At 39.7% G+C, this 22,485-nt stretch overlaps 1 protein-coding gene and 1 long non-coding RNA gene across 2 annotated transcripts in view; both read right to left on the reverse strand.

Annotated features, from left to right (window-relative positions):
* The window catches only part of LOC137132049 (uncharacterized), a 205,992-nt gene that overhangs the window by 125,577 nt on the left and 57,930 nt on the right, over window positions 1-22,485 (reverse strand). The gene's annotated exons all lie outside the window — the stretch shown is intronic.
* LOC137132118 (AP-1 complex subunit mu-1-like) overlaps window positions 12,360-22,485 on the reverse strand; it is a 35,381-nt gene continuing 25,255 nt past the window's right edge. The window contains exon 12 of the mRNA XM_067514236.1: window positions 12,360-13,927. Coding sequence (XP_067370337.1) covers window positions 13,905-13,927 — 23 coding nt within the window. The 3' untranslated portion in view covers window positions 12,360-13,904. The remainder of the gene's footprint in view (window positions 13,928-22,485) is intronic.

Raw genomic sequence — 22,485 nt, forward strand, 5'->3', positions numbered from 1 at the left:
GACTAATCAAAGAATTTAGGAGAAATTAATAAGGGAAACATTAGGACAACATTAGGTCCCAAAACTCCTTCAGGCGCATTGGTATCAACCCCAAATTTGAATGCTTCCATGTGAGTAGCTTACAACTTGCTGTGGATCAAAGTGTGACAGATAGACAAAAGACAGAAGGACAGATAGACAGAAGACAGAAGGACTGACCTAAAAAAGACCAACAAATTACTGACATGATGACTTTGGCAGAAAGTGTGTGTGTGTGTGGCTGGGAGGCCGGCCAGAGAGACTCTGCTGCTGAGCTCATAGAACCTGTCCAGGAGGTTACTTTGTAAAGTGTTTTCCATCTCCTAGTGACCCTGAAGCATCTAGGTCATGGTAGACAGGAGGACAGATATACAGGAACAAACTGCCTTCAACCATGTCAGTGCTCTACTAACATGCTTGTTACTGTGAGCCGTGAGAGCAAGTGGTGTAAGAAGCTGCAAGAAGCTGAACTGTACACAACAATGCTTTAAACACGCATCAACTGCACTTAAATGTGCGTGTGTGTCTTTCGTGAGTGTGTGAAGACCACCAGTTGGTGTTAATGTTTTTCATAATGCAGCAAGAAGCAGTCAGAGAGTAGAAATTCAACTGCAACAACAGCCCCTGAGGCCTTTCATTTCATTTCAACGTTAATTCTAAACCACTAGAAATTTGGTGTGTGTGTATGTGTGAGTGTGTGTGTGTTACGTGGTAACTAAAAATCAGTTCCAATAGCAGTGTGTGTGGTGTGGTGTGGGCTGTCATGGCAAAAGCTCGAGATCCCACGCTCATTGTAAGTGTGTTACCTGCAATGAAACCACATGAAAGGCTTGGCTGCTTTTTGGACACATCAATGAAATGTTTTTTTTTTTTTTTTTTTTGTGGTTTAAGTCTTCTTCTCATTTAATAACCAATTAAACTGTCACCTCTGCAGGCTGTGTGATGTATGGCTGCAGGTTGCAGCTAAGAAGATGAATGTTGGCATGTTCCCACAGAAAGTCAAAAAAAAAGCCCAGCAACAATACAGCGGTGGATTTCCAACACACACACACACACACACACTTCTCTTAAGTATATAATAGCAATTTGGGACATTTTTCAGGAGATTAAGATAATTATCCTTGGTTACAGCAGGGTTGTGAAATGTATTGCTGCAGTAAATCTGTCTAAGCTTCACTTAGGTAAATAGACAAAGTAAGAAAGCACAGGATTCGGTGGGAGAGTACAGGGGTTAATGGAAGTTGGCTAGGAGGAAAAAACAAACTATAAACTGTGCACTGATGCAGTTCAGGCATTACATCGATATTTATTACACATTTAATTGTAAAAGGAGCCTCCCACAGAAGCTGAGTATTTCGGAAATAAGGATTGAGTGCGGCTCGCCACTCTCTGAAAGTCTGCATTGACAAATACTCTAATTTGACTACAGGAATAACGTTTCTTAACGCCGAATGATGGTGATCTTCCGGCCCTCAGGCAGCACTGCATTAACACCACATGAAACACCTCTGAAAACCACTGTCAGTTATAACTCTACCATGTACAGAAACAACCATGTGCAAACACAATCCACAAACTCTGCTGCCATTTGAAATGGGCCGACGACACGTGAAAACCTGTGGTTCTAATGAGTCCAAATTGCAGTTTTTTGGGGGGAAAACCATGGGATCCAGCATGCTAAAGAAGAGGAACCTGTGTTTTTATCAGCATAGTTCGAAAGCCAGCTTCTGTGATATTGTGGGGGCAGCATGAGTAACTCGCACATCTGTGGGGACTGAAATTACTTAAGACATAATGTTGAATATTACATACAGGTTGTAGAGCAACATATTCTGCCATCTTCATAATTGATCTCGCTTTTTCCAGATACAAAACGTCAAAACATACTCTGGGCATAAGCATGGCTCCAAAGTCCAGGTTCTAAACTGGCCTGGTTGCAATCTAATCCTGTTACCCAATGAAAACATCTTTCAGATTTTGAAATGGCAATGACAAAAGAATTGGAAAAAAATATTTTTCTAACCTAAAGCAATTAATTACACTTACAATACAATACATACACTTACTTACAATACAGAGACTGGAACATGAAACTGGGATTAAAGGAACTGAACTATGTTGGTTTAAATTTTATCTGATAGATTTCAATTTGTTCATGTTAATGATGAATCCTCCATGCACACAAAGGTTAGCTATGGAGTTCCACAAGGCTCTGTGTTAGGACCAATACTTTTTACTTTATATATGTCTCCTTTAGGCAACATTGTTAGAAAACACTCTATATCGGGCGGCTGTAGCTCAGTTCGTAAAGGCAGTTGTCTACGGACCACAGGGTGAGCGGTTCGATCCCCGCCCCTGGCTGGTCCCTGGGCAAGACACTGAACCCCTAACAGCCCATTCCCCTCCCCAGCAGTGCAGTGCCGGTCCAAGCCGAGTAGAAATTGGGGAAGACAATGCAGAAAAATCTCAGAAATATAATGTCCAACCATATTGTTACTCTAGATGACATAAGTCTGGCCTCCAGTACTACTGCAAGGAACCTTGGAGTTATTTTCGACCAGGATTTGTGCTTTACCTCACATATAAAACAAATCTCTAGAACAGCCTTCTTCCACCTACGGAACATTGCCAAAATTAGGAGCATCCCGTCTCAAAGTGATGCCGAAAAACTGGTCCATGCATGTGTTACCTCTAGGTTGAACTACTGTAATTCCCTACTTTCAGGATGCCCCAGTAACTCCCTAAAGAGCCAGCAATTAATCCAAAATCCTGCAGCAAGAGTGCTGACTGGAACTAGCAAGAGAGATCATATTTCACCTTCACTAGCTTCTCTCCATTGGCTTCCCATTAAATGTAGAATAGAATTTAAAACCCTGCTTCTTACATATAAAGCTCTGAATGGTCAGGCTCCATTATATATAGAAGAACTCATAGCACCATATCATCCCAGTAGACCACTTCGCTCTCAGAATGCAGGCCTACTTGTGGTTCCCAGAATTTCCAAAGGTAGAATGGGAGGTAGAGCCTTTAGCTATCAAGCTCCTCTCTTGTGGAACCAGCTCCCAGTTCAGATTCGGGAAGCAGACACCCTCTCTACTTTTAAGTCTAGGCTTAAAACCTTCCTCTTTAATAAAGCATATAGTTAGTTATAGTTATGCTGCCATAGGCTTAGACTGCTGGGGGACCCACCCCCCAATGCACTGAGCTCCTTTCCTCCTCTTGACCATCTCTCCTCTCCTCTCACCCTGCAATTGTCACCACTGTATGTCATTAACTCTGTGTGTTTTCTCCCGTAGTTGTCTTCGTCCTTCTCTGTCCCCCTCTCTCTCTCCCTTTCTGTAGGTGTCCCCGGCTTTGAAGCTGTGTGTCTTGTAGCTTGGAGCTACTGGTCCTACCAATCTACCCGATGTTTTGTTGTTGCTTTTTGTTGCTCTGTTCTTTTCTCTCTCCCCTTTTCACTCACCCCAACCGGTTACGGCAGATGGCCGTCCACCCTGAGCCTGGTTCTGCTGGAGGTTGCTTCTTTTAAAGGGAGTTTTTCCTCTCCACTGTTGCCTATGGTTTGCTCCAGGGGGAATTGTTGGGTTCTCTCTATACATCTTTATAGTTTGACTTTATTCTGTAAAGTGCCCTGAGATTATTTTGTTGTGAATTGGCGCTATATAAATAAATAAAGTTGAAAGTTGAAAGTTGAACTTACAGAGTGTTTTTATGAGATGGGGGTTTGCAACACAATGGTAAACACGGCGCTGTCCCAACTTTTTCTGGGAAACAGGGTTGTTAAACTAAATTAACAACCTAAAAACATGGAGGCTGTGTCCGAAATGTCCTTGAGCAAGACACTGAACCCCAACTTAGTGTCTCCTGCTGAGTGTTGGCCAGCTGCATAGCAGCTCCCCCATCGGTGTGTGAGTGTGTGTGTGATTGTGAGTGAATGGGTGAATAAAAAGCAGTGTAAAGCGTTTGAGTGCCAATAGTTAGAAAAGTGCTGTATAAGCACAGACCATTTAACTTTCCAATTGATCTGCTTTTGCAGATTGCAGCTGTGTAATGTGTGTAATCTCAGTCTGTGTAGTTAGATGCCCAGTTTATATTATACAGTTACAAAAGTCTCCTACTTAGAGAAAGCAAACAGAAACAGAAATTAATCACTTAAAACAACATAGTAAAAACAACAACCAGATAAAATGTCTATTTTTTGCTATTCAGAATAGTTATTGCACAGGTTTTTACGGGCAGGTGGGACTTTATAACGCCTGCCTGATGGCAGCAGTGTGAAGGAACTATGTAGGGGTTGCGAGGGATCCTTAGCAATCTGGGTGGCTTTCTTTTCCAACGATCAGCTATAAAGTTCGGATAGAGAAGTCTGTGGATATTCAGTTATCTTGCTGGACTTATTAATTATGCATGAACGTTTTTTTTGTGTGTTTAATGGTAAGAAAATTATCATAGGTTGTAGTATTGAAGATGAGGATGGATTCGATAAATGATCAGTAAACCAAACTTAAAATGTCCTTGCTGACTTGAAAGGCCCTTAGCTTCCTAAGCAGGTCAAGGGGCTGCTGTGCTTTTTTGTACACCGAGTCTATGTTGTGTGAAGGACGAGCACGTGTCAATCTCTATCCTGGGCGGCTATAGTACTTACCTGATTGTACTTGCTCCACCAACTGGCCATGAATGTTCAGTGGTTGCGTTTTTCCTGTAGCCTCTGTTTTTGTTATATTTAGCTCCAGTGCTTTCTCAGCAAATATCCGAGCCATCTAGTTGACCTCCAGCCCAAGAGCCACCAGGGCCATGTCGTCTGCATACGTTAGAAGTTTCATTCCTCCCCTGCTGCAACAGATACTATTCGTGTAGACAGAGAAGAGCATAGGGGACGAAAAACAGACCTGAGGCTCTGATTAAAACCTGTAATTCAAAAAATCCTTTTTCCGTAAAACCAATGTGGGTGTGTCACACAGAGTTTCCATCTGTACAGTGTTAAAAGCAGAAGAAATGTCCATAAAAAAAAATTTGGTGTGTGGGTGTGCAGAAACCACCTGTTTGGTAACGGTGTCTAGAAGTCAGAGACTTGCATCCTCTACATCGCGCATTGCCTTCTAGGCAAACGGAAATGGATCCAGTTTGTCTTTCAGCATGTTTCACAGCTGCTGACACAGCAACTCTCCCCAAACATTTACAGAGCATGAATGAATTTCTGACCCCCAGCTGCACAGTTTAAGACATTTACATATGCTATGATATAAAGAATCAGTCACTGTCATCTCTGCACGTTTTTAACCATGTAAACTGGCAGGTTTCAGGAATCAAAGAATCATGGGATTTCACAGTCGCCCTCAGAGCAGACAGTGTCTTGAAAAGATGTACATTTGACAATTGAAAGCACCGAAGCCCAGTTGAGCTCATTATGCATTTCTGGCCTGTCAGGATAATCACACACAGCAGTTTCCCAACAGGAAGCTTCACCTCCACATTTCTCCAAGCCGTGCACTGAAGATGCAGCTGCTGTAAAGTGGAGCTTTCATGCACATGTGGGATATGTCTGTGAGCAAGTGTTATCAACAAACATTAGCGATTAGCAGAGTGAAGGCAGCTTTAGTGATAGCATTAACATGGGCATCAGCCATCACAGATCCTCAATTCAACTCAGTTTGTTTGGTGTAATTTTAGCTGGTATTGTTTCTGGTAAAAAGGATTTTTGTAGGTGAAATGTGGTGACAGTGAAGATAATAAGAGACAGTAAATAAGCTGGAGTATTAAAAAAAACTTGTTTGCTGGTTACAAAAGCCAATAATGCCCATGGGTGCTGTTATCTTGTGATAACCGGAATAATCCTCTCGTTATCTCTGGATAACAAAACTCCATGATAAGATAATTTGAGAGGAAAAAAAAAAAAAAAAATATATATATATATATATATATATATATATATATATATATATATATATATATATATATATATATATATTTGTGATAACGAGATAATTTGTCAAAATCGAGATGACCGTCTCGGCTTCTGTAGTTCCCAACTAACGCCTTGATGTAACAAAATATGATTTTTAATATTTTATTTTACACATAATTGTATTCATGTTTGAAGATTGTGGTTTAGTTACAAGACTTCTCAGATAAATGATGCTCCCCTGATATTTTTCACCTGTCTTATTCTACACGTCCAATAAACAGCTCTCGTATCTTGGACGTTTAGGATTTAAACTTTAGTTTGCTTTGTCTAATTAAACTGGCCTGTGATGAGTGGCAGCGTCATCCTGTCAGAAAATGTTTAGCTGTGATCCATCACACTCCAGTGCACCATAACCACCTGCCGCTTTTAGTCTTCCAAGGAAGGAGAGTATGTGACCGGTTGTGTTCAGCTCAATTCCAGCCTCTCATTCATCAGCAGCCCCAGAACCTTTTTTCATATAGAAGGAAAGAACTGAAATTTATCATATTAGAAACCGAAGATACCCCATGACTGTAAAATTAACTCTTAGCATCAACAAATAAGTGATATTTTATATTACTGCATCAATAATGGTAAATGGTACTTTTAAACCTTATTGGTACCCAAAGGACAAAGACACTTTGACAACAGTGGGGTAGTCTTCTGATCGCTCATGTTGTTATATCACACTATCAAAAGTATTATAGCATTTTCAAAATAAAACATGAATTGCTGAAAAACAGAAAAGAAAGAAAGAAGATTCAGAAGGCAGCACATTAGACATAAAGAATTCAGCGCGCTCTCTCCGCGACCCATTATCAACATATCGATGCGTGAAGGACACTGGCACTGTCCATGGGCCATGGGGGGCAGAACTTGAACTAGATAGTCGTGTTTAAGGAGGTTACAATAACGGAATGACAGAACGAGAATAAAGAAAACTTTATAGTCTTGACTTTATTCTGTAAAGTGCTTGAATTGGCACAATATAAATAAAGCTGAATTGAAAATGTAATTGAATCGAATAGAAACACTAAAAAGTTCCCTTAAAAATGCACCTGGCAGGCAGAACACACTCCACAGCTGGCCCGTACTTGAACTGAAGACTTTCTACTGTAGCTGTGAGGTGGCACGTCTTACCACTCCACCACTGTGCCTTGTTGACCCTCATTGTTGGTTATTAGTTGGCACCTTTGCACATGGTTGGTTTGTTGTTGAATAAAGGTAAGAAAAAGAGTTCTTCAGAAACACAACTGCAAGAAAAAAAGTCTAAAATGCCTGGACACCAAGTCGTCCTTCAGCACATCATCATCTTCTCCAAGTTGGCTTTTCTGTTAAGAACAAACTTTAGCGAATCTTTGCAACAATGTCTGTTGATAAGCTTAAACAACATTATAGTTATATGTTTTAAGCTCACTGTATAAATGAAGTTTTGAATAAGAGAAGAAGAAAAAAACATTTAAATTATTAAACTAATATTAAAAACAACTAAAAGCCCAAGGGGATTGTATTAATTTGTTGTAAGTACTCTATTAAAGTTTTAAGGGGGCGGCTGTAGCTCAGTTGGTAAAGGCAGTCGTCCACAGACGAGGGTCAGTGGTTCAATCCCTGGCCCTGGCTATATGTTGAAGTGTCGCTGGGCAAAACCCTATTAGCCCATTCCCCTCCCCAGCTGTGCAGTGCTGGTCCAAGCCTGGTAGAAATTGGGGAGGGTTGTGTCAGGAAGAGCATCCACCGTAAAAACTGTGTCAAATCAACATGCGGACAATGATTTGCTGTGGCCCTGAACTCACAGGATAAGCCAAAAGGAATTTGGACTCTATTTGTTTGAACTCTATCTTTTACATTTTAAAGAAAAAAATACTTTGAGGTAAGAAACTTAAACTTTTACAGTCTTTGTACAAACAAACTAAATATTCTAGGGAAAAAAAATTTAAGGTTATATTTAAATTTGGCTTATGTGTGTATAAATTCTTAAACGGCCTGGATGGTCCTTTACACTGTCAACATTCTCTGTGAAACCTACAACATAGCGGAACAGCCAAGGCGGTTCTTTTAATATTTTTAAAGCCAAATTTAAAAAACTTGTAATAGGCTCTCAGCTCTGGATTATTGCTCTTCAGTGTGCGGCAATCTGTGTTTCTGATTGTTTATCATGTGTTGGCTTGACTGCTGTTGTTTTTTCGTTTTGATTGTGTTTTCTGATTTGATCTGCAAGGGGACTGCAAATGAACATTGGCTTTAACTCTGATGCAATGCATCCTATGGAAACAATTATGTTTAAAATAAATATAATGTTGGTGAGTGTTGGCCAGCTGCATAGCAGCTCCCCTTTGGGTTTGTGAGTCTGTGTGTGATTGTGAGTGTGAATGGGTGAATAAGAAGCAGCAGTGTAAAGCACTTTGAGTGCCAATGGGTAGAAAAGCTCTATATAAGTGCAGATCATTTTACCGTGACTGTAGCAGTTTGTTTTTATGGCGGATGCCCTTCCTGACGCAACTCTCCCCAATTTCTACCAGTAGCTGGGGATGGGAATGGGCTGTTGGGGGTTTGACTAGCATTTGACTACCTAAAAGTCACAAGGCAGAAAAGTGAAAACCACTGCTGACCCAGAAAAAAGTTTGTGTCTGGATTCTGCCACAACACACCTAGATTATGCTCAGGGCAATGTCCACTGGACTAAACGTTTTATTTCTTACCTAAATCAACAGTTCTCTAGTACTGGTCCTAGAAATCTTTTTTAAGCTGCAGCCGTTTTGTACATTTTATCTCAACGAATTTTACAGTGCTTTGCAAAAGTATTGAACATTTTTATGTTTTGTCACGTGACAACCACAAATGTAAATGTATTTTATTGGGATTTTATGTGCTAGACCAACACAAAGTGGCATAGTGACATAATTGTGAAGTGAAAAAAAAAAATTAAATAAATGGTTATAAACATTTTGGACAAATAAATATCTGAAAAATGTGGGGTGGATTTGTATTCAGTCCCCTTTACTCTGATACCTCTAACAGAAGTCACCTCATTAGTAGAAAGTGTCGACCGCTGTGTAATTTAATCTCAGTATAAATGCATGTGCTCTGTGAAGCCGTCAGAGATTTTAGAGAACATTAGTGAACAAAAAGCATCATGAAGTCCATGGAAAACACCAGACAGGTCAGGGATAAAGTTGTGGAGAACTTTAAAGCAGGGTTAGGTTCTAAAAAAAATATCCCAAGCTTTGAACATCTCAAGTGTGTGGGACAACTGCAAACATACCAAGATGTGGCCATCCAGCTAAACTGACCGGGCACGGAGAACATTAATCAGGGAAGCAGCCAAGAGGCCCATGGTAACTCTGGAGGAGCTGCAGAGATCCACTGCTCAGGTGGGAGAATCTGTCCACAAGACAACTATTAGTCGTGAACTCCATAAATCTGGCCTTTATGGAAGAAGAAAGCCATTGTTGAAGGGAAGCCATAAGTCCCACTTGCAGTTTGAGTCAAGCCACGTGAGGGCCACTGCAAACATGTGGAAGAAGCGGGTCTGGTCAGATGAGACCAAAATTGAACTGTTTGGGCTAAATGCACAAAGCTATGTTTGGTGGAAACCTAACACTGCACATCACCCTGAACGCACCATCCCCACCGTGAAACATGGTGGTGGCAGGCTGCTGGAGGTTAAACATACAGCCAGAGCTAAAATGGAACGGTTTTAGATCAAAGCATATTCATGTGTTAGAATGACCCAGTCCAAGTCCAGATCTAAATCCAATTGAGAATCTGTGGACTTGAAAATTGCTGTTCACAGATGCTGCACATACAACCTGACTGAGCTTGAGCTATTTTGCAAAGACGAATGGGCAAAAGTTTCATTCTCTAAATTTGCAAAGCTGGTAGACAAATACCACAAAAGACTTGTAGCTGTCATTGCAGCAAAAGGTGGTTTTACAAAGTACTGGCTCAGGGAGGCTGAAAACAAATGCACGCCACACTTTTCAGATATTTGAAAATATCTGAAAAGTATGAGAATTAACAATTTGTAAATCATTTTGAAAACCATTAATTTTGTATGGGTCTATCAAATAAAATCCCAATAAAATAAATGTTTGTGGTTGTAACGTGACAAAATGTGGAACATTACAAGGGTATGAATACTTTTGCAAGGCATTGTATGTGAGACTTAACAGATTACCGCTCTGCAGGTTGTGTATCTCCATATTACTGCAGTACAGGTGAACAGCAGCATGGAGACAATATGCTGGACTGTATTTGATGTATTTCCTGTACTGTGAGGCCCTGATTTTAGAGCAGGGCAGGTTACACGTTGTGTTACTGATGATCTTACAAACAACATGTGAGGTTTATTACATCAAACATAAACACAGGAGCAGGTGAAATCATTGTTACATTGCTATTAGAAGTCTCATGGGCCTCAGTGTGTCTGAGTGTGTCTGAACACAGCACAGAGACAATTCAGTGTGAAACAATGCCCCATTTAATTATAGAGCTGGGCTCTAGGAACACTTCAACACAATACCGTCTACTTTTAGCAGTGACGTTTCAGGAGATGTGTGCGTGTATGTCTGCGCACATGCTGAATGACTGCACGTTCGTGTCATGGAACCAGGGCGCTTCCTCGCTGTGGCCAAATTACTGTGCTGGCTGCACAATGCTTTCTGTCGGGGTCCTGGGATTTTAGGAAATGAGACACACACACACATACACACACACACAGCACAATATTTTGGGTTGTCATTTTGCTGCAGGAGCTCCTTACAACATTAATATAATTTAATAAATTTTTTAAATAATGCCATTTATTCTTCAAAATAATTTATACATGTTTTCGTCCAAAAATGGTTTAAACAGGGCATCTGTACTTTTACTTGAATAAAGAATCTGTTTACTTTTGCCACCTTTGTCTACATAGGTGATGTTTCGGCTCTTGTAATAACTTACTGGCTGCTTCCTGTGCTCTGTGTTGTGTTTAATTGATGTGTGGTTGTATCAGTGAAATTTTAGTTTTTTAACATCCACACATGTTGACAGAGGTTCAGCGATTGTAGCAAATGTACTGAAAACAGCTTATAGGAAGCTGGAAGTGCTAATATGTGCTGTTGTTGGATGCTGTCATGTTACAGCTGCGTTGTTTAGCTTTCCACCCAAATTTCACTTTTTTAATTAACCATCTGCAGTTACAACACAAACATAAATTAAAACATTTGACAAAATAATACTTGCCATTTAAAATCTGAGACATTTTCCTGTGATTAGTTAGGAACAAAGCATTTTGTCCACCTTTACAAACATTAAGTAGTTATTCTAAATGAATGTATGAATGAAAGCTGAATGTATGGATAATAAATCCCACCCCTGTTGAATTTATTGGTGGCCAAATGGTGACGTAGAGCAAGTTGCTCTACTCTGACCCTTTTAGAGCAGCTAAAATTGATTAATGTTAGCAAACAGTAGAAATTGCTGTGGAAATCCAGTTAAATGTCTACCCACAAAACCCAATGCAACCTGTACTCTGGCTTTTTTTGCACCAATTTGAACACAACTGTACTGTACAGACACCAACTGTACGTAGTGATTCTTTTGTGTTATATGAAAAACATACTTTTACATTTGATTTTATGTAGAGATGTGTCTGTTTGCACTTAGATTTACTCTATTTGCACCTAATTTATACGATGTGAATTAGACAGTGAAATGTTTTCATTTTTACTCCAAATATTCATGACCTAATAACAGTGGGAGAGAATGAAAAACTACCCCTTGCTGAGATAATCTGCTTAAAATCTTCAACTTAAATCTACATAATAAATTAATTCATAATAGTGATTCATTTCAGCCTTAGATTTGGTCATTTCTGGGCGATTAATAAATTCTAATGTGGGCGAATGTGGGGCAGGAAGGTAGAGCAGCTGTCCACCAATCTCACAGTTGTTGGTTCAATCCCCGGCTCCTCCGGTCACATGTCGAAGTGTCCTTGAGCAAGACACTGAAGCTCCCCCATCGGTGTATGAGTGTGTGTGTGATTGTGAGTGTGAATGGGTGAATAAGAAGCAGTGTAAAGTGCTTTGTGTGCCAATAGGTAGAAAAGCGCTATATAAGTGCAGAACATTTACCATTTAATTTCTTATTGTGCCGATAGTTCTAGAGCCCTGCCCCCCCCCCCCCCCCCCAGGTTCTGTCCTGTCTACTTTTACTTCTTTTACTCTCATCTGTGTTTTTCAGTCCCACCAGGAATTTGCAATCAAAACAAATAATTCCACCAATTCTACTGTGAATTGTGTGCAACCTTGCAAATAAACCATTAAACATTGCCTAACAAATTTCTTTTTAGAAAAGCTGTTGCAATATCAGACATCTTAGACTTCAAAAATGAAAAAAATTCCGGAGGGACCGGTTTATAAAGGGACTGGTTTTATTTTTGGGCCACCATTGGAAGTCGACATAACATAAAGTCATGATGACACACATCCTTGAAGGTAAGGACTTTACAATAGATGGATCACAGGAAATACAATTGTAATTTTCTTCTCTGCAGACATGTTGTCACAGCTAACAAAAACATCCTGAACCAATAATATGTAATTATGTCCCTTAAATCGGTCTTGCATTTAATTTCTTTCCCATCAGCATCACTACGTAAAACCATCAGAAGTTCAAGGACTGATATTCTGAGGTCAACGTCCTTTAGGCAGTGCACACAGTGGTGTACACTCAATTATTAATATGACTCACATCAGCAGAAAGTTGATTTTTGGTGGGATTTAACAAACATTGGACAATTGTACAAGCAAAAAAGAAAAGTTGACTGATGCATACAGTACCAGCATAAAGAAACAGACACACGATTTCCATCTTACCTAGAATCATATTAGAATATTGAGAGTAAGGTCAGTGTGGTTCTAGAACAAAAACAGATGTTAACTCTGACTTAGCAGAAAGACAGGAAGCAGGAGGAAATGCTACCTTAGCAAAAATAGGAAGCAAAATTAGGCTGTGGAGTTGTTTTGAAATAAACAGTATCCATATTTTCATGGAGAAACATGTCATTGAGGTTTAGACAATGGAGCTCTATGGCAGAAATGAATAGATTAAAATCACTGAATATGTATTGTTCGTTTTAGTCTGTATGGGAGTTGTTGACAGTAATAAACATGTTGAAAACCACCAGCTGTTAATCAACAACACATGGGTTAAAGGACCTGTCTGTCAAGGTTTCCAGGTTTCCCCGCTCTCCACCGTATCCTTGTCTATACTGGAAACTAGTGAGCTTACTAACAATGTTAACCAGGACAACATAGGTAACAGTACCTATGTTATGTAATGAACTCTATATGACTGTTGAACTCCCTCAGAAACAACACAAACATCCCAGATTGAAGAACAATCTCTCTTCTGTGTTTTGGTTTCACTCTGGATTCAGAATTAACCCCTATTTCTACTTAGTATTGATTTTATTTACAACCTACCTTAATTTCTCTATGACTTGATTTAATTGGTCTTGACTACAATCACTGCAGCAGATGGAAGAAATATCAAGTCAGACTAGTTTTCCCTCAGTTGAAAGAAGAAATTCCAATGTCTTACTATACATTAAAACCCCATGGCATGTGTACGCTAAATTAAATGTAAAATATTCTAATCTCTGCTTCATAAAATGAACTATATTCTAATAGATTACATATCACTTTCTGATTGACAGGAAAATGTGAGGCACTGCGGAAATAGTGTGTCAATCACCTGCTTACCACTCTAAGTTGTAGGCTCTACCAAATACTGCAGCATGTACGATGATTTATTTATGTGATTTATTTATGTTAATTCTTGAGACTGCAAGATTTCTAATTTCACGGAAGGACTGACTGTTGATCCAGCTGTTCACCCATAAACGTTTTCTGGTGTCTCAGCTGATGATGTCTATGTCCAGGTTTGTCCAAAGTCACTACTGCATTCTCAGCTGGTAATCTACAAAACACAAAAGACAGTGGTGAGCAAAGGACACAAGGTCATAAAGTGTTAAAAACAAGGTGAACTCATTTCTATAAAAATAATTTACAGTTATATTCTAATTAAAATATAATAAAAAGTCTGAAATATGTGGCATTTTTAATAGCTACGTAAGGTTTACTTTATAGTACAGAAATTTTAAATGTTACTGAAAAAAAACAGACGTTGATGTTAATAGATACCTTAAATCTGGATTTAACATATACAGTTGGATGCAAAAGTTGTCACTCCCTAATTTTGTAATGGCATGTTGATATCTTAGGTTGCAAACAACCTATACCTGGTCATTCGTTCTTTTATTATCAGGTATAACATAAATGGTCAAGGAGTGTTTAAAAACTGTTATTTACAGTAAAATAATTAAAATCACATTGGTGCAAATGTTTGCACCCCCATTGATAATTTAATTGAAATTTAGCTTTAAAAATTTCTGATGAAATAACAATATACCAGATGCCAGACGAGTGGTCATCATCTCAGAAATTGGTATAATAGTGTGGGGAACACATTTGTTTGAACACTGTTTAAATGTCACGGACAACCTGAGTATGACCACGTGACCGTGCACATCCCTTTAAGTCATGTTTAACCTTAATCTAGTGGTTACTGTTAATATGTGAACATAGACCAGAATAACAAAGGAATTCTTCCTAATTAGCATAAAAAGTCCTTCCTAACAACTAACCACTGCCCTTTGGTACATGAGTCTTTTGTTCTAAATGCACTGCTCCTTGAAAGTATTAAATGAAAGTGTTCCTTGTTCCCCATAGATACATTTCTTACAACTCGTACCACAGGGGACCAAGCTCCAACCTTCAATCTGGCTCCTAGACAAATACAGCCTGGTCAGAAGCACAATCCACTTCTCATTTACTAATAAAATGACCAAGAACTAAACAGAAAACAATTGTCAGGACTTGGAGAGGTGAGGATTAACTGTTAAAAATGCATCTATGTAGTTTGTCCAACACTGTTGATCTGTAGACCCGTTCTTACAACTAGAGGAAGAGTGGAGAACTTATTTTAATAAATAATGAAAAGACATTAAAGGTGCTTGCTCACTGGTTATGGTTCCTTCATAGAGAGACGTTGTAATCAAACTCACAAATCTGGCATTAAAGCACCACACTTTACCAGCTCACCACTCCGGTAGTGTTATGGATAAAATGTTCACATGTCTTTGGGTAAATGTATGGATTTATTCTTTAAAGACATGTTTCAATGGGCTATGATCTAAATATCAAATGTTCCCTTTAAAATAGGAACCTTTTAGGAGACAGGGGGACTAAACAGTAATGTAATCTCATCACAATGCACGTTAAAGAGACAAAATCCATTGGAAATCTTATGTCCATCACATCCACTGACAAAGTCACACAGGGTTATGGTAGCAGCTGTGTGATAGATCAGATCTAAAACTAGTTTTTAACAAGAAGTTGTTAATGCATCCACAGACAGTAGGATTCAGTACTGTGGACTGATGACGTTGACGACACTTTGTGACGCCTGGTAGCTGAAAAGACAAACTACAGGTTGGATTTAATGAGCCTTTTACTAAAATGAACCCGTTAATTCTTGACGGAATGCCACCAGTAGGGGACAGTGGACATACTTCACACAATAACCAAGACAAGGGCTACACCTGTTTATACACTATTTCAAGAGACTTCGTTTTTCTTGAAAAACTAAATTTTTATTTTAAAATCTTGTGTATGTGTTACCACTTTATTAAAGGTGGTTGATCAGAATAATATAAGAAAAATCACTAAAATAATAGAGTTTTGCTACTGGACTGATATTGCTGTTATTTTATTAAAGGTGTTTGATTGTAATATTATAGGAACAAACTGTAAAATAACAGTGTTTGCTACTAAACTATTTCTATAGTGCTGTCATTTCATTAAAGGTGAATAATTGAGGAAAAATATGTAAATTAACAGTGTTTCTCTGTAAAATCTTTAAGGATTTCTGTAAATATATGGGTTCTGAACTTCATTTAAATAAGGATAGTTGCTCTAATTTCATGTTTTGGTTTGGCAGCTGCCAGTCATTTGACCATTTCTTATGGTTTCTTTTTTTTTACTGTGTAGCTTCACATTGTGCATCGCTGATCAATGCTGCTTCTGGTTAAAACAAAACTAAAAGGTGGATCGACAAACACAGACGCGAGAACCTCTTCCTCTGATAGACCAAGTTCTGCTGTAGCTGAAAGAAGCTGCCTGAACTTTTTTCTGAAGTAGGGTATTTATTTTAAACTGCCACTGAGGTGCAGCTACTATGTTCACAAACGACATCCATAAAGTCTGAGATATTAACATTTTGACCAGATGGCTGAAAGTCCTTCGGTAGTTAAAACTGTGCAGTTGGTTATTTTACCTTGAATAACCATCCAAAACAAAGTGCTGCCTACAAGTCTCTGTGCAACTATTGGTGGATTTAGTAAGGGACCATCTAATTTTTACCGTAAAACTAATGCCAAATCAACGTGTGCAACACCTCCCGCTGTGGCGACCCCGGAAAGGGACAAGCTGGTCCACTGTTGCCTTGTTCAAGCGGGAATTGTTGGCTTTTCTCTATACATCTTTATAGTCTTGACTTTATTATGGAAAGTGGCTTGAGATTCCTTTGTTTTTAATTGGCGCAACTGAAAGAAAACTTGTCAGTGTGTAGCTTATTAAGAATTATTTAAATGCGCCTTCACTGTCATTGATGAGAGGCCATTGTTCTAAGCTGCAAAATATATATTCTTGAATACAGCCCAATTTGGACCAATTAGCTTTTTAAATATAAGGTGTAAACTCAGACTACGGACAAGATTATATCAATGTGTCAGATAAACATTACACCAACAATTTATTTTTTCTACAGTTCATCTTATTCTCTGGTTTTTATCCTGACCTGTGTTCAGTATTTGCTTCACTAAACAGTGTAACACTGTAGTATTTCTATCTTCTCTATCAAAACAAACTACATACAACATTAAATCTTTTAGTTATGTTTATTTTTTAATACAAATTGCTCACATCTAAAGATAAGTTCAGTAATTAATTCAAAACTAAAATCATGACAAAAGTGAAAGTTTTTATGACCCTTTTGCATGTTAATAAAATATACCAAATGTCCAAACTCTTTTCACTTGATTTATCTTCTAATAGACCACCATTTTCTATTTTGGACAAGTAAGTTTGGCTGTCGGGCAAGTAAAACATTTCAAATATTTGCCCAAAGGGCAAGTGGTCTAAAAAGCTTAATGTCAAGCCCTGGCTGAAGCCTATTTGTTTTGTATAAACTACAGTATATATCTACCATAATTAAAGCAGCAGAGGTCTGTTTGATTTTCAAGAACAACACACTGCGTGTCTGGTCAAATCAGTCTCGACCCCATAAAATCCTGCAAATCTTGCATGTTGCAACTCAATTCCCTTAATAGTGTTCATATTTCGCTCATTAGTGTTTAGTCCTCATGAAGGGGCGGCTGTAGTCCACCCACCACAGGGTCAGTGGTTCGATCCCCAGTCCCTGGGGCCAAAGGACAAGAACAAAAAGGGGTCTAGTCCTCATGTCATAGTCCATCCCATGAAAGATGTGAGTGAAAGATGCAAGTAGAAGATGTGCATGGCTGCAAAATTTTATGCTGTGGCCAACATCAGACTGCCTGCTTGGAGGAATCTCTGAATACAGTACGGAGTGGCTCAACATCTGCACCCCCTTTCACACTCACACACAGGTGTAAGTAACAAAGTCTCTAGTAGACTGAAACAGGCATTCAAGCCCGAGATCACTATGGGCTGTTCATGGAAACACTTCCAAAGCTGCACTCAGCCGCCTAAAGAACACAAGCTATGATTTCTGTAATGATAACAATAACACACATGCAGTCTCACTGACACACACATGGCTTTTGTTATGGAAACACAGTTTTGTGTGCTTAAGATTAGGCAGGGGAGTGGTGAAACTCTTTGCTCTGTAAGCCCAGCGTATCTGGATTTCATTTGCCTTAAATCAGATCTGCTTTAAGAGCAATTAGAGCCAGAGCTCATGGCAGCCCTGTGTTTCTGAGCATTGCTAGTGGCAACCAGGGGCACTCTGGAAACAATAGCACAGCTGTGTAGTAAAATGTGCTGGCATATCTCTAATTTAGCTAACATGCAAAAGTGAGTTTACAGAAATCACCTGCCAAATTTTGTTAACCGTGGGCTGTTTCATGCCAGGTACCATATGTTGGTACTGTACACACACACACAAAAGTGTATTTCAAAATCTATGAGGACCTTTCACTAATACAGTCTGTTCTGTCTACCTTTTACCTCCAAGACAAACGTGGATGCACAGCTGCAGACTTACACAAGACCAGTAGACATGAATTTGCTACTACCCTTACTGCAACGTGTATCCAACTAGTGTGGATACGTGTATAATATTCCAGATTAACAAACTAGAAAACTCTAGAGCTCTAATCTTTGTCCTATTTGACTGTCTGTAGGCAGATGATACAATTATCATTAGCTGGTTAAAAGATAAGATTTACTACTCTTCTAGCTGTTTTGGGTTTTTTTTTTTTCTAGTTGTTAAAAACTGAAAATCTACAAGTCGAACACTGATTATTACCACATCAGTTTTTTAGTTGGTCAGATTAATAGTTCTCAACCAGGACGACCAGCAAGTGGATCAGTAAGCTCCAGAGAGTTTACAATATCAGGTGTTTGTCTCAGTTTCAGGTTTGTAAGTACAGGTCTACAAGAATAAGTCCATTTAAACTTAGTATGTTTCTGTGCGCTCAGTTTTAAGATTTCTAAAATTTCTAAAGTCTCTTTCTTTACTAGAGGTCTAGAGGAAACCTGGATGACATTGCCTCTGCCTTAAGTTGCTGGTGTGTACCACAACACAGCCAAGTTATCTAGCAGCAGTCTGTAGTCTGTTTGTGTATTTCTAATTGTAGTGTAGTGGCGTGCTGGGCTAGACAATGAATGGACTGCAGTGCCCCCCCCTCTCTAACCATGGCTTTAACTGCCTGCCCTGACCATAAAACACTGCCACTGGTTTCCTACAAGGCTTTGGAGTGAGGGGACATGAAAGAGAGTAGAGGAAGACAGCTGAGTTCCCCACTTCTCCTCTGGATGTGGTAATAGATGGGTAGGGCTGAAGGCTGCTGGTAATTGGTAGCTTGGTGTTTAAAGAGGGGTCCTTCAACTGAAAAACCTCACGGGAGGTCTTTAATTTAGGCAACCAAGTACGCCCCTTTCCCCCTGGTCCAACGGAGGACGCATGTGATGCAGACGTTTGTGTTTTGTTTAGACACACACACACGCACAAACGCCACGGGTTTATTAGAATGGCGTCACCATGTTAACACCACACACGAAAGACACACACACACACTGCCACGTGCCATCAGCAGTAATACGCCCATTAAAGTAGTTTGAGAACATCCAAGCCAGAGGCCTCGAAATAAATGTGCCAACTCTGTTCAATCAGTGTAAGGAGTTCTGCAGTGTCTGTTATAAACCTGACAAGAGAAACCTAAAATATTGTCTGGGTAATGTTCTTAAAGGCACGTATTTTTATTATACTGTTGAAACAAAAGATAATTTGTATATATTATGATGATTATTATTATTACATGCCTGTGCTTGCATGGGTTTGCTCTGGATACTCCAGTTTTGTCACACAGTCCAAAGACATGCATGCTAAATGGGCCTCTATTATAATTGTAAGTGTGAATGGTTGTGTATATCTCTCTGTGTTGGCCCTGAGGCAGACTAGAGACCAGGGTGAATAGTTGTTGACGATCACCTGCCTGAAAAGGGTTTCAAAAGAATTTTGTAGATTTCGGAAAGAGAGTATTCACACTGTTACCGTCCGCAGGACTGGTCGATCCAGGCACTAAGAGCAAGAGGTCACAAGGAAGCCCCAGTGACTAATATCAGTGTTCATAAGATTAGAAGATCATTAAACAATGTCTACATGGCAGAACTACTCTCTATGCGTCTACAGTTTGCTCAAGGCCGTGTGGATAAGTCAGATCTGCAGCTCCTGCAATCTGCTCACCAGTACTGTACATTGAAGTGATGCACCCACCATTACAGACCTGTGCTCTACAGCATGAAGTCTACGGCTAATATAGAAACAAAAGTCGTATAAAAGACATTCACAGGGCTTATTTTACTGGATCTTGTGAAGCACACTGAGCTGAGGAGAGTATATTAGAATCCAGGCTATTTGTCCATTTGAGCCAAGGCAGAAATCCCCTTCTTGTGCTGGAGCATTCCTAAATCATTCCTTGGCTGTGGGTTTGGGCAGCCGGCCAAAGATGAGAACTAACATAAACATTTGCAAACAGGCATGTGCGCAGCATTCCAGGCCTGTGCACGTGGGCTCCCCGAGGATTATTCTACCTTCGTCACTCTGACCTGTGATTCGGTGGTTGGGAAGAAATTGCTTGCAGGGCAAAGCTGAGGACTTTTAATGCGGCCATAGCAAGCTGTCTTTCAATCTTGCCGTTTCCTCATATTCGTTTTATATTTTTTCAACCTTTCTTGGCAAGAGTCTAAGTGCAGCTGCTCGTGTTTAGTAATTTAAAGTTGAACTAAAATTAATATTCATCTGGATAGGAAATGAGTATATAAAGTATATCCTTTGGTGTTTAGACTTAGTATGTCAAGATATTGTTTTCTCATTCTATAATGACAACATTATGTCTCTTCTGTCTCTGTAGACACCGAAGCCCTTCCCAGTATTTTGTTAAACTTGTGTCCAAATGTTTTTACTCTTCCCCGCACACTTGCATTAGATTGTATCAATAACAAGAGTTGCAGCATCACTCTTTAACTGTTTCAACATGCGGACAACTCAAGACCTAACTGCACAGTTCAACACCCAAAAAACAGAGCTCTTCTGGGATTTCAAACATGACTTTAAACCGCCACGCTTAATGATGTTTCTCTGCTTGATGGATATCATTAGAAACATCACTGCAGTTTGTTTTCCATGGAGTTACACTGGGTCATTGACTTCAGGTCTTGTTGGATATCCTTATTAGCTCACTTCCAACTTTGCTTTATTCTGAAGCTGGGATTTTAGAGGCTGCAGTCAAGCTTTCAAACATATAGTGATCATGCTTAAATAGCTCTTAGTGAACCTATAATACTAGATGGGACAGGTTTGCTAGTATATTCAATTCAACTTTATTTATATAGCGCCAATTCACAACAAAGTCATCTCAGGGCACTTTACAGAATAAAGTCAAGATTATAAAGATATATAAAGAGAACCCAACAATTCCCCCTGGAGCAAGCCATAGGCAACAGTGGAGAGGAAAAACTCCCTTTAACGGAAGAAACCTCCAGCAGAACCAGGCTCAGGGTGGACGGCCATCTGCCTCGACCGGTTGGGGTGAGTGGAAAGGGGAGAGAGAAAAGAACAGAGCAATAAAAAGCAATAACAAAACATCGGGCAGATTGGTAGGACCAGTAGCTGCACGCTGGAAGACACACAGCTTCAAAGCCGGGGGACACCTGCAGAAAGGGACAGAGAGAGGGGGACAGAGGAGGACAAAGACAACTACGGGAGAGAACACACAGAGTTAATGACATACAGTGGTGAGAATTGCGGGGTGAGAGGAGAGGAGAGATGGTCAAGAGGAGGAAAGGAGCTCAGTGCATTGGGGGGTGGGTCCCCCAGCAGTCTAAGCCTATGGCAGCATAACTATAACTAACTATATGCTTTATTAAAGAGGAAGGTTTTAAGCTTAGACTTAAAAGTAGAGAGGGTGTCTGCTTCCCGAATCTGAACTGGGAGCTGGTTCCACAAGAGAGGAGCTTGATAGCTAAAGGCTCTACCTCCCATTCTACTTTTGGAAATTCTGGGAACCACAAGTAGGCCTGCATTCTGAGAGCGAAGTGGTCTACTGGGATGATATGGTGCTATGAGGTCTTCTATATATGATGGAGCCTGACCATTCAGAGCTTTATATGTAAGAAGCAGGGTTTTAAATTCTATTCTAAATTTAATGGGAAGCCAATGGAGAGAAGCTAGTGAAGGTGAAATATGATCTCTCTTGCTAGTTCCAGTCAGCACTCTTGCTGCAGCATTTTGGATTAATTGCAGGCTCTTTAGGGAGTTACTGGGGCATCCTGAAAGTAGGGAATTACAGTAGTCCAACCTAGAAGTAACAAATGCATGGACCAGTTTTTCGGCATCACTTTGAGACAGGATGCTCCTAATTTTGGCAATGTTCCGTAGGTGGAAGAAGGCTGTTCTAGAGATTTGTTTTATATGTGACTTAAAGGACAGATCCTGATCAAAAATAACTCCAAGGTTCCTTGCAGTAGTACTGGAGGCCAGACTTATGCCATCTAGGGTAACAATATGGTTGGACATCATATCTCTGATATTTTTGGGCCCAAATACTATGACTTCAGTTTTGTCTGAGTTTAAAAGTAAAAAAGTGTGGGACATCCAGGCCTTGATGTCTTGTAGGCATGCTTGAAGCTTTATTAACTGATTATTTTCATCTG

Source organism: Channa argus, chromosome 8 (assembly GCF_033026475.1).
Source record: "Channa argus isolate prfri chromosome 8, Channa argus male v1.0, whole genome shotgun sequence".
Taxonomy (NCBI): domain Eukaryota; kingdom Metazoa; phylum Chordata; class Actinopteri; order Anabantiformes; family Channidae; genus Channa; species Channa argus.